Below are 13707 nucleotides of genomic sequence, written 5' to 3'. Positions count from 1 at the left end.
TGAAAAAGGTTGAGTTTTTCCTAGATTTATTTTGCCACATTTAATTATGGTATTGTGTGTATATGCAAGTGAGTGTTAGTTGCAGAGACTCGGGTGTCAGACCCTGTAGCCGGAGTTAGGCCAAACTCTGGTCCTCTGTATGACCAGTACATAGTCTTAACCTCTGATCGGTTTCTCCAGCCATGGAAAAATTGTAATGCACAGATTTCTTTTACCTTTCAGAATAACCATGTGCATGGACAGCCATATACGGGCCCAGCAGCACATCACATGAATAACCCTCAGAGAACTGGCCAACGAGCACAAGAAAATTATGAAGGCAGTGAAGAAGTGTCCCCACCTCAGACCAAGGATCAGTAAAATGCACATATTAACTGGTTCCATCAAGACTGTGCACCCAGGCCTTACAGTCCAACTTTTTTCTGTGTCTGGCTAATATTTAAAACTAGAAAAACTATTCCTAATCAACATGGAGTGGAGAGTTTATTCACTGTCTTATCTGCAGAAATATGCTGTCAATATATAACCCGCCTGCAGTGGAAAGTGTATAGTGTTTTGTAATAAATGGCCTGATGCTAATGTGTAAATGGCAAAGGTGTATATAGTATATTAATGTTTGACTGTTAATTCTTAAGCAAGAAACTTTTTTTTCCTTGATGAGACTCACAGATCTACAAAAACTACATTAATTTTCTTGTTATACCCACTGCACTCTGCAGCCAGTGTTGCCTACCTTGTGGCAGTTGGATCACCTCCTTTACAAAAACAAAAAGTAAACCAACAGCAACAAAACAGCCCATTCATGTCACACCAGTAGTTTCATGTTCATTCTTTGCCACTGGAGTCAATTTTACTATGAGCAGTGTAAGGCTGGTTACCTTTTAATTATTTGGTTGATGTGGAAAATTGGTGATGTACTATGTTTCTAGATCTTTTTCATTGCCTTTTTATTCTGATGTTAGGTTAATCACTTTGAAGCTTTAGATATGCTGTAACATTTAGCATGGCTTCACACAAGTTAGTGTAGCCAATGAGGAAATATTACCATAATGACTGCAGTTGTCCTGACATGGAGGCTGCATTGCTCGGAGCTTTCCTTCTTAAACCCTAGACTATAAAATACAGGCTGAGGGGAGAACTGTGGCAAGCAAGCAGTTCTCAGTTGCACACATGTTCCTTCTTGTGTTTGAAAGTGCAGATCTCTGGGTGGGATAAAGAACACTTAAATGTATTGATTTAGTGGTGGGAATTTTGAAAGATTTAAAACAAATATGCAAAAATTTGCTATGCCAGGATGCTGGCTGGAGCCTAGTAGACAACTGTATTTGGTGTGCTTGTTTTGTTCTTTGGTAGAGCTTACTAAGTGACTCTTCTCAAACTGTCCTTCTGCTGGACCCCAGTGATGCAGAAATCAGAACCCCACAGTCTTTGGAGTACCTCTGCACCAAGATGTTTGACTGATTCTCTGCTCAGTCATTATTTTACTTGAAAGCAAGAATTGTCCTAGCTCCTTTTCCATTCCAAAAATTTTAATGTTCAAAGCAGGGTCTAATTTAAAAATAAAAGATTACTAGTAGTTAATATAATTGAGGTATCACAATTTTAGAATAAACAATTTGAATGAAGATAAAAGAATTCATCAGTTAATACTGTATTTCAAAGAGAATTGGTGACTTGAATGTGTGTAATTTTCGGAAACTGTCTAAAACCAAATACCCCAGCAAACAGATACAACCCACCCCATTTAAATATTTTGCTGTTTTATTTTATAGAAATTATTTTGCTGAATTCGCAAATAGAATTTGATTTAAGAAGAACTTTTTGTCCTGTGGTGTGTTTGGGGGTTTTGGTACCTTCTCTCTTGTTTTTTTTTGTTTGTTTTTTGTTTTTTTTTTAAAGACTGCATATATTATGCACAGAAAGATTGGCTCTTTACTAAAAGGACTTGGAAAACACGATGTTGATACTATAAAAGTTCCCGTAACAATCAATCTTATACTTTTTGTATTTTTTTTATATACATGTGTATTTAATGAGCACAAGCTTGGTTGTATTTTTTACATTTCAGTTGATAGGAAAATGTTGAAAGGCTATAGTTGGCACCAGTCAAAGCAGAAGCAAAATTGAGCATTGTTATTTTGTGATTTAAAAGGGGCAGTATTTAAGATATAGCTTTGGTATCTTATTTGCAGTATTCCATAATCCTGCTTCTAGGCTTCCTGTAATTTTAGCAACTTTTGACACTAGATAGATTCTGTTTACTTCAGAATTGGCTTCTGTTTCAGTTTTTGTGGAGCTGGGGATCCAGGGCCTCAAGCACTCCAGGCAAGTGCTCTACCACTGAGCTGCACCTCCAGCCTGAATTGAAGTTTGAGCAAAGGTTGTACAGTGTTTGCCTTTCCAACTGGAAGTTTTCAAAGTTCCTCAAGTAGTGGAGTAGGTTAGCTTTGTTTGGACAAGTAACTGGTACTAGTTACAATATCTTACCATCTGACAGACAACTTTGATATTTTCTGCTCCTTAACAAAGTTATGAAATACATAAAACTTAGTGACTTCCTAGATAAGAGAAAACTTGACATTCTCAAAGGCTGTGAATTTTTTGTCTTGGAGGGATTCCCTCCTCCCCATTAGTTGCTTTGAGTGTATAAGCCCACCAGTTCCTAATGAGGGCTTATGAGTCATGTTTCCCTCCATTTGAGAAAGAGCTGGTCTGTGTTGTGACCATGAGTGAGGGAAAGTGAACAGAGTTATTTTTGTTTGTTTGTGCAAATTATTTTCTATATTTAACTCTTTAAGCATTAATGTATAACCGGAAATTTTAAGATGCATGTTATTGTAAGAGCAACATAGTGGTGATTTTGAGGTCTTTCTCTAAAACATAAATGGCACGTTTTAAATTTCAAGTCTTAAAGTGCCTAAAAATTATTTGATTCTCTCAACTGATTCTTTTGAGCCATATGTTTCTTCCTTTAAATGTTTGTTGCAGAATCACTAGTCTTCCTTTGAAATACTCCCACATTTCTAAATGGCATGATTACTCTATTGAAGACAGTAGAATCTGTTAACGTAAAGACTGAAGAGATTTTAATTGTAAAACTGTGTGAACTGGGGCTTTGCCCAGTCAGATCTAAGTATTTCCGTGTACAACTTGGTAAACACCATATTGCTGCTGTTTCTAAGCCCTCCACCAACTGAATTCTCATGTTCAGCATCACAGAGGCAGAAATACAAACATAATCATATTTGGGCTTTGTTTCTTTTCATTGATTTTTCTCAGTGATGATTTCCCAGCTTTTTTGTCTCAGCTATAATTATACAGACCTAGAATTATTCAAATGTTTTCTATTTTCATGATTAACTTTTATTAGTGAACAATAACAACTTAAGTCTTTAATCCTCATATTGGTTAAAAAGATGAGGAGCCTTTTTTATTTGAATTACTTTTGTAAAGGAAAGCAACAGTCTGTGAATATTCAGGTGACTACTTTGGAATAGTTCTTTGGGTTTTTATTAGTATTTTTCCAGGTTATGTTCTCCCATGGACTATTTTACTTTGTCAAATTTTGTGGTTGATTTGGTGGCTAAATCCTGCCTTATTTAGAATTTTAGAAAATTGCCTTTTTTGTGATAAGTGCCCAGTTTTGATTTCTAGTTTGAAGGTACGAGGACATGCAGACTGCTGATAAAGGAAAACAGCACCCCTTTGCCCCAGCTTTGTGTTAGCAACAAAACCATTCTCAGTACTGGTTTCATCGTAGGGACCAACCAGAATTGGTCCTGCACCTACTTGAGTGTTGCATATTGAAAATAAGGTTTTGGGTGTGATAAATCACTAAAGAAGTGCTGAATGTATTAAGAACTTGCTGCCGATTGTATTTTTAACTATTATTTTGTGTTTGCAGAAGTATGTAGCACTTGTCCCCAAACTTACAGGTGTAAGTGAGGGGAAGGTGAACCACATTTTAAAGTCACTAATGAGTGCAATTTTTTTTTTAATTTTGGAATTGGGGTTCCCAAAAGGAAATTTCACCACCCAAATCTCACATACTTCTTAGCCTTTTACAAGCCAACAGACTGACATAAAAGATTGTCCACAGTTCGTAAGATCTAGCACATATACAAAAATAAAACTTTATAAATTAAATTTTGGTTTTTCTTTTATTTATTGAAACAGTGTTTCTAAGTTCTAAAGCCCATTTCCCCCCTGTATTGCTGGGGGTGGAATGCAGGGCCTCAAATATATAGACAAGTGCTATATCATTGAGCCACATTCCTGGCCCTTGAATTTTTTAAGGGAAATGTTTATAATGGGTCATTTATAGATCCAGCATGTGTTCATGTCTAAACAGCTGAACATTGGGTCTTGATTTTAAATCTGATAAGTTCCGTTTTGAGGGGTTAAGCTAGTGTGAAAATTCACTTTAGAATTTTATCTGTTACTTTTCAGTGACTGAAAAAGCACATTTGACTTCTGCAAAACCTGTTGATGCTTCCCCAAAGTTGGAATACTTCAAGGATTACTGCTGAAGAAAGGCATTTCAAATATTTCTCACATTTGATTTTTACTGAAACACCAGCTCAGGCTAGTCTGGAATTTAGTTTGTAACCAAGGTGACCTCAAACTATGACGTTTGGTCACAGCCTCCAAAGTGTCAGGTATATATGATTTTCTCCACTTATTGTTTTGTTTTTTGAGACAGAGTTTCTCTCTGTAGCTTTGGAGCCTGTCCTGGAACTCACTGTGTGTCCCAGGCTGGCCTCAAACTCACAGAGAAGATCCACCTGCCTCTGCCTCCCGAGTGCTGGGATTAAAGGCGTGCACCACCACCGCCCAGCCACTTTTTTTTTTAAAGAGAAATTGGGGCATAGTATAATGGTATATGTGGCAAAGTATAATAGTATATGCCTAGGAACCTTCCTACCACTAAGGGGAGGATCAGGAGTTCAAGGTCATCTTCAACTACTAAATTTGAGACCATCTTGGACTAAAAGACCCTATCTCAGAACTATATAAAACCAAATCAAATACAAAATTCTTACCTTTTGGGAAACTGATTTGACCATTACTCTATGAATTTTATAATCCTTTAGCTAAATATTTGGGACAAGAAATGCTCAACTTCAGGGGCTAGGGAGTTCTTTGCATATGTGAGATCTTAGAAGTGAGACCGTAGTGTAAACACAAATCACATTATGTAATACATGCACAGTCTGAGAATAATTCCATATTTGTAATGACCCATTATGTTTGACTTTGAGGTAGGTTTTGGGTTTTTTTTTCTTTTGCTGTGCTGGGCATAGAGCCTGCCATGTATTAGGCAAGCTATCACTGTACTACTAAGCCATCTTCAATCTAGAAATCGAAACATAACAAAACATTTCAGGCACATTTTAAAAAAGACATTCCTTTTAAATATACAAAACTTGGGAAGAGTGGAGTGGGAATCACTTCAGCTGAGGGCCAATAGTACCTGACTGCTCCTTAATGCTTCAGAGCATAGCGTGTCTCACCAAGTCAGAGATACAGTGAAGAGAACAAACCACTTTCAGGGACCTTTGATGAGAACCCATCTGGTTGCTTGCCGTTCTTACTGCTGTGTTCTCATCCATTCCTTTCCCAACCTTTGGGGCATTGAATAACCAACTCAGGAGAGATTTTAGATGGATGTGCTATCTTGGACTCTAGGTTCTATCTTGTACCCAGAGAAAAGGAGACACTAGACTCATAAAGGTACAGAATTGCAGGCTGGGAAAATGGCTCGGGCAGCACAGGGCTGGCTGCAAGCACTAGGTCTTGAGCTAAATGGCAGAACCCGCACTTGTAATCCCAGCACTGGGTAGGTAAAAATAGGCATATCCCTGGCTAGTCAGCCTAGCCTACGGGTCAACAGAGACCTGTTGTAATAAAAGGGTGGTAGAAGCCTTCATGTTGATAGACACTTTTAATCCCACCCAGCACTCGGAGGCAGAAGCTGGTGGATCACTATGATGTTGAAACCAACCTAGTCTACAAAGTGCGTTCCTGGAAAGCCAGAGCTATGTAATAGACCCTGTCTCAAAACAAAAAAGCTGACATTTATTACAGTGTATGATGGGGGAGAGGTGTGTGCACGCTACTGTGAACTCGTGAAGGTCAGAGAACATCTTCAGGGATTTATGAAAGTTCTCTCCTAATGCCATGTGGATCTTAGGAACTGAACTCAGGTCGTCAGACTTGGCAGCAAGTGCTTTTACCTTCTGAGCCACCATTTGCTTTTTAAGTACAGAATGGACTAAAAGAAAGCTGGATGGGCTGGGCCATGGTGACACATGCCTTTAATCCAGCAGACGGATCTCTGAGTTGAAGGCCAGCCTGGTCTACAGAGCGAGTTCCAGGACAGCCAGGACTGTTACCCTGTCTTGAAAAACAAAACATAGGGCTGGAGAGATGGCTCAGAGGTTAAGAGCACTGACTGCTCTTCCAAAGGTCCTGAGTTCAATTCCCAGCAACCACATGGTGGCTCACAACCATCTGTAACGAGATCTGGTGCCCTCTTCTGGCCTGCAGGCACACATGCTGTATACACAATAAATAAATCTTTAAAAAAAAAACATAAAAAACAGCTGGGTGGGTGTGGTGGCTCATATCTATAATTCCATATAATTCCACCACTTGGGAAGCTGAGGCAGGAGGAAGATGATCAGGGTGAGTTCTAGGCCAGCCTAGGCCAAGGTGTTAAGACACTGTCACAAAAAAAAGTAAACACACAAAGCTAGAATCCAAAAAACACATAAAATGTCACCTGAATCTCCATTAAATACTGAGGTCTGACATGAGGTTAGTTTAAAAACAGTTAAAGGTGGGAGCTGGAGAGTTGGCTCAAGTTGAGAATACCTACTGCTCTTACAGAGCACCCTAGTTTGGTTCCCAACTTGTAATCAGCCTATTCTCACCCAAGAGACCAGGATGAGTCTTTATGAATCTGAAATTTTTTTTTCTTTTTTTTGGTTTTTCGAGACAGGGTTTCTCTGTGTAGCTTTGCGCCTTTCCTGGAACTCACTTGGTAGCCCAGGCTGGCCTCAGAGATCCGCCTGGCTCTGCCTCCCAAGTGCTGGGATTAAAGGCATGCGCCACCACCACCCAGCTGAATCTGAAATTTTTATTGAGCCACACAGACCCAGCTGGGGGCATGCACTCTTGTAACTACAAGTCTAGGGGTGACCCCAAGCTGAGTGAGCAGGGGGTGATTTTATTTTCCCCTTTGGATCACTTAGTCTTTTTTATTGTTGTTGATTGGTTGATTGGTTAGTTGGTTTTTCGAGGCAGGATCTCACTATGCAGCTCTGGCTGTCCTGGAACTTGCTCTAGGAACTCGAACCTAAACCAGGTTGGCCTCAGACTCAGAGATCTGCCCACCCCTGGAGTGCTGGGATTAAAGTTGTGCACCACCACAGCCCGGCCGAGCAGAGGGTTTATAAGGTAAAAACCACAAGTTTAGTACATCCTGTTGACGTAGCTTCGATGGCTCTTAGCAAGCATGACAGGCTATTAACTTTTAATAAGAATAGGGCACAGTTGTGTCACCATGGTGTTTCTGTTTGATCGGGGAAGGGAGCAGAAAGCCTTCCGGTTACACAAGCAAACCAATGCAGGTTAGCAAAAGTTCCTCTAAGTGCCATACATGCCTGAGTATGTCAGTCAGGCTGGCCTCAGTTTTAGCCCAAGGCTGGGTCAGGATTTAGCAAATGTTTTTTTCTCAATTCATACTCACAAGCCATCCATTACTCCTTGGGTACCAGGCACGTATGTTGTACACATACGTACATGCAGGCAAAACACTCATACACATAAATCTAAAACCATTTTAAAAAGCAAAGGTTAACGGCCAGAGAGATGGCTCCGCAGGTAAAGGTGCTTGCTACCAAACCAGGAATGGAAAGCTGAGTTCTGTTCTCGGGACCCACAGGATGAAAGGAGAGACCGACTCTCCCCAGCAAGTTGTCCTCTGACTTCCACATGTGTACTTCCACACACACACACAATAAATAAATTGTGATTCATTTTTTGAAATGGTGCTGGCATTAAAAGTATGCACCACCACTGCCCAGAAAAAAATAAAATAAAATAAATAAAAAACAGTTCAACTTTACCTTCTGTTTGGCTAATGAATAGCAAAACAAGGTTTTTTGTTTGTTTGTTTCCGAGATAGTGTTTCTCTGTGTAACCAGCTCTGTAGACCAGGCTGGCCTTGAACTCACAGAGATCTGCCTGCCTCTGCCCCCAGAGTGCTGGGACTAAAGGTGTGCACCACTGCTGCCCAACTACCACCTGGCTAGCAAGGTTTGTTTTCAGTGTTCTGAATTTGTTTACTGATGTCTGAAATATGACATTCTGTGACTAGATTAAAAGGAAACCCAGCCTCACCTGAGGGTCATGTCTGGGTCCCCTGTCCCTACCGCATCTATGTTGATGTTACCACCAGGGACCATGGGAGAGCTGGCCCCCGCGCCGCCCCTCCCCCCCCCCCCCCCGCAGGCCTACATAAAGGGAGAACAGGCCCCCCCCTCACCATGCACATGGTAGAGCTGGCCTAATTCTCGCATGACAGAGTGGTTCCAGTGGAGGCCTCTCAGAATGATATACTCCATTATTTTAAATTATATGGTGCCTCAAGTTCAGGCACAGCAGCCCATGTCTTTAATCTCAGCATGTGCAAGTTCAAGGCAATGCAAGTTCAAGGCAAGTTTGGTCTACACTGTGAATTCCAGACTAGCCAGGACTATATAGCAAGACCCACTCTGAAAATAAAATGTGTGTGTATGTGTATACATGAATCAATTATCAATAATTCCTTACATTTAGCGTCAACTTCCACCGAAGTTACAAATTTGATGAATGACAACTTTGAAAACAGACCACTTCCTTTTTCACAGCTCTTGATCTTGAGCCTCATTTGAATATAAGTACACTGAAGTTGAACTGCCGGACATGGTGGCCCATACCTCTATATAGAGTTCCAGGACACCCAAGGCTACAGAGAGGAACTGTCTCAAAAAGAAGAGAGAAAAGTCGAACTTCTGGGGATGTAGGTCAGTGGCAGAGCTCCTGTTCAGCTTGTGCAATCCCCATCATCACAAAAAGGAAAAGAAGGGGCTGGAGAGATGGCTCAGAGGTTAGGAGCACTGACTGCCCTTCCAAAAGTCCTGAGTTCAATTCCCAGCAACCACATGGTGGCTCACAACCCCCTGTAATAAGATCTGATGCCCTCTTCTGGCCTGCAGGGATACATGCAGGCAGAATACCGTGTATATATAATAAATAAATCTTTTTTTATTAAGAAGTTTTCTATTCACTTTACATACCAACCACAGATTCCCCCCTCTTCCCTCTTCCCACCCCTTAGCCTTCCCCCCCCCAACCCACCTCCCCATCCCCACATTTTCCAAGTCAAGTTCTCTCATGGGGAGTCAGCAGAGCCTGGCATGCTCAGCTGAGGCAGGTCCAAGCCCCTCCCCCCTGCACCAAGGCTGTACAAGGTGCCACACCCTAGGCACTAGGCTCCGAAAAGCCCAGCTATGCACCAGGGACGGATCCGGTCCCCCTGCCTGGGGCCCCCCCAAACAGTTCAAGCTAAACAACTGGTCCTAGTCAGGTCCTGTGGGGGTTCCACAGCTATTAGTCCACAGTTCATGGGCTTCCACTAGTGTGGCCGGTCATCTCTGCACATTTTCCCATCATGATCTCCATGTCCCCTGCCCACAGAATCCCTCCTCTCTCTCATTGATTGGATTCTCGGAGCTCGGCCTGGCCCCCGGCCGTGGATCTCTGCATCTGCTTCCATCAGTCACTGGTGCAGGCAGAACACCGTATATATAATAAATAAATCTTTTTTTAAAAAAAGGAAAAATTCTAATTAAACCAGGCATGGTGGCACACAGGTTTAATTTTAATTTCAGCACTCAAGAGGCAGTTGGATCTCTGTGAGTTTGAGGCCAGCCTGGTCTACATACCGAGTCTCAGGACAGCCAAGGTTACATAGAGTGAGATCTCTCTCTCTCTCTCTCTCTCTCTCTCTCTCTCTCTCTCTCTCTCCCTCCCTCTCTCTCTCTCTCTCTCTCTCTCTCTCTCTCTCTCTGTGTGTGTGTGTGTGTGTGTGTGTGTGTGTGTGTGTGTGTGTGTGTGTGTGAGAGAGAGAGAGAGAGAGAGAGGCACACACATGCACATAAATAAGGTGGAATTAATATGGAAGACATCGACATTGACTTTGGTCTCCATGGACACATTACACACACATACAGAGGCACACAGGCACAGGCAGACACAACCATCTATGCTAGCTCCAACTAAAATTTTAAAAGCCAGCTGGGGGTTATGGCTCAGTACCATGCAGGAATCCTGGGTTCCATCCCAGTACTACAAAGAAATAACGATGCTGAGAAGCACCTGAGGGAAGGTGGCAAGTTCTGGTTGTCTGGTTCCCTGAAATGATTGGTAGAACCCCGGTGGTTTGTTATATTGGTAGCTTTTTACTCACTTGTCTTTACTTTGGTTGCCGCTATGTTATTTGTTTTGTTTGGAGCTTGCTTGAGACAGAGTTTCACTTTGTAGGCCAGGCTGACCTCAAGCTCACAGCATTTCTTTGGCTTCAGCCTCCTGAATGCTGGGATTTATAAGCATGAGCCAACACACCAACCTATATTTACTCTTTTCCGTGTGTTTGTTTTTGAGATACAGTCTCACTGTGTAGCCTTGGTCTACAGAGTGAGTTCCAGGGCAGCCAGGGCTGCTACACAGAGAAACCCTGTCTCAAAAAAAAAAAAAAACAAAAACAAAAAAGGCAAAAAATAGATAAAAAATACAGATTTTGAACATGCATAGTTGAACATACATATGTTCAAATTTGGTTACTTTTTGTATTTGTCAGTATTAATTTTCATTGAAAAGTATCTGTACTTGCTTATAAAGAGGTACTAGCAATAGGAAGGAGGATTGACAGTCTGAAGTCTGCCTGGACCCTGCCTAAAACAAAAACAAAAACAAACAAAACAGGACAGTGTACATAAATGCATGAAGTGATCTGGAGAAGCATAGAAGAAAAAAATAATGAAGAGGCAAATTATGAGGTGGCGGCAGCAGCAGGCTTATAGAGAAGAACAGTGTGTGACAAACAGTAAGCAAAACGCATGTTAAGTTTGAATGAGACTGGCCCCCATAAGCTCATCTATTTGAACACTTGGTCCTCAGTCAGTGGAATGATTTGGGAAGGATTAGGAGGTGTGTCCTTGTTGGAAGAGATGTGTCACTGGGGGTGGATTTTGAGGTTTCAAAAGCTGTGCTGGCTAGTTTTATGTCAACTTGACACGGGCTAGAGTCATCTGAATGGAGGGAACCCCAGTTGAGAAAATGCCTCCATTAAGATCTGGCTGTAGGGCATTTTCTTAATTAGTGATTGATGTGGGAGGGCCCAGCCCACTGTGGGTGGTGCCATCCCTGGGCTGGTGGTCCTGGGTTCTATATGAAAGCGGGTTGAGTAAGTCATGAGGAACAAGCCAGTAAGCAGCACCCCTTCATGGCCTCTGTATCAACTCCTGCCTCCAGGTTCCTGCCCTGCTTGAGTTCCTGCCCTGACTTCCTTCAAGATGAACAGTGATATGGAAGTGTAAGGCAAATAAACCCTTTCCTCCCCAAGTTACTTTGGTCATGATGTTTCATCGCAGCAATAGAAAGCCTAACTAAGACAAAAGCCCAAGCCATTCTCGTTCTCCTTTCTGTCTTGTGGTTGTCTCAAAATGTGAGCTCTCAGCTCCTGCTCCAGCACCATGCCTGCCTGCTTGCTGCCATGCTCCCTGCCATGATGTTCATGGACTGACCCTCTGAACTGTAAACCAGCCCCTAATTAAATGCCTTCTACCAAATGTCACCTTGGTCATGGTGTCTCCTCACAGCCATAGAACACTAAGACACCAAGGGAGATGGCTTTTAACTGCCCTTGGCTTCATTATAATGCTATCTCAGTATCATTAGCCTTGCAAAATTGCCAGCTCCCGTGATGCATCTGATACTCTGACTCATCTGACACCATAACACATCTGGAAGCCCCACAGGAGGACAGACAGAGGGAGTAATCCTGTTCCACAGAAATCCCTACTCATTCCTGAAATTCCTTGCCGTCACACATCCCCCCACTCATCCTTTCATTAAATTTGCCCACAAAGTGTGTACTTTGGCTCTTCAGTAAAACTATTCTCAATCCCTTAAAGATTTATTTATCTTGTATACAGTGTTCTGCTTGCGTGTATGCCTACAGGCCAGAAGAGGGCACCAGATCTCATTACTGATGGTTGTGAGCCACCATGTGGTTGCTGAGAATTGAACTGAGGACCTCTGGAAGAGCAGCCAGTGCTCTTAACCGCTGAGTCATCTCTCCAGCCCCACTTTTCTAAGATTTTTAAAAATTTTTATTTATAGGTGTGTTTTTCGCTGCATGTATATATGTGTACTGCCTGTGTAAGCCACCATGTGGGTGCTGGGAACCAAACCTGGGTCCCCTGAGAAAGTAGCAATTGCTCTTAACCACTGAGCAATCTCTCCAGCCCCTAAGTATTATTTTCTTTTTCTTTTTTTTTAAAGATTTATTTATTTATTATGTATACAGTGTTCTGCCTGTAAGTATCCTTGCAGGCCAGAAGAGGGCACCAGATCTCATTACAGATGACTGTGAGCCACCATGTGGTTGCTGGGAATTGAACTCAGGACCTCTGGAAGAGCAGCCAGTGCTCTTAACCTCTGAGCCACCTCTCCAGCCTAAGTATTATTTTCATTCAAGAAATCAGTTAGTACACTTGAATCCTGTTTCCCTCTTCTTCAGTCCCATTTAATCTGATACATCAGAAGCTACCAGAGCCATGCTTCAGGCACAGTGGTTTTTTTTTTTTTAATTGAAAATAGAATTTTTTCATACAATAGATTTTGATTACAGTTTCCCTTCCCCAAACTCCCCCCCAGAGCCTCCCTATCTTCCCACTCCCCCAAATCCACACACTTTCTCTCTCTCTCATTAGAATACAAACAGGCATCTAAAAAATAGTAATACTAATAAAATAAAATAAAAACCAACTAGAATAGGACAAAAACCAAACAGGAATAAAGAAGTACAAGAAATACAGACAGACACACAGATTTGCACACACAGAAAGTCCATACAAACAAAATCAGAAACCGTAATATTTAAGGAAAAGATCTGTAAGGAAAAAAAGAAAAAACAGAACCCCTCCAAACATACCAGAGTTTGTTTGCTGTTGGCCATCTACTACTGGGCATGGGGCCTTCCCTAAAGTATGGTTTGTATACCCAGGGAGACTCTTGGGGAGAACCAATTTTTCCTTTTTTTTTTTTTTGGTTTTTCGAGACAGGGTTTCTCTTGTGTAGCTTTGCGTCTTTCCTGGAACTCGCTCTGTAGACCAGGCTGGCCTCGAACTCACAGAGATCCTCCTGCTTCTGCCTCCCAAGTGCTGGGATTAAAGGCGTGCGCCACCACCGCCTGACAAAGAATTTTTTTTGTTTGTTTATTTTGTTTGGTTTTTCGAGACAGGGTTTCTCTGTGTAGCTTTGCGTCTTTCCTGGAACTCGCTTTGTAGACGAGGCTGGCCTCGAACTCACCTGGTTAAAGGCATGCGCCACCACCGCCCCTAATTTTTCCTTTTTGATCAGTTATCAATTGGAGAC

The 13707-nt window shown here is 41.9% G+C and overlaps 1 protein-coding gene across 1 annotated transcript in view; it reads left to right on the top strand.

Moving 5' to 3' along the window:
• The window catches only part of Usp9x (ubiquitin specific peptidase 9 X-linked), a 120982-nt gene extending 116836 nt beyond the window's left edge, over positions 1-4146 (top strand). The window contains 1 exon segment of the mRNA XM_052739061.1: positions 223-4146. Coding sequence (XP_052595021.1) covers positions 223-360 — 138 coding nt within the window. The 3' untranslated portion in view covers positions 361-4146.
• Positions 4147-13707: the final 9561 nt, after the last annotated feature.

This window comes from Peromyscus californicus, unplaced genomic scaffold, assembly GCF_007827085.1.
Source record: "Peromyscus californicus insignis strain IS unplaced genomic scaffold, ASM782708v3 Scaffold_10__1_contigs__length_136768540, whole genome shotgun sequence".
NCBI lineage: Eukaryota > Metazoa > Chordata > Mammalia > Rodentia > Cricetidae > Peromyscus > Peromyscus californicus.
Note: the sequence above shows the minus strand (reverse complement) of the source record. Positions and strands in the feature narration are given on the sequence as shown.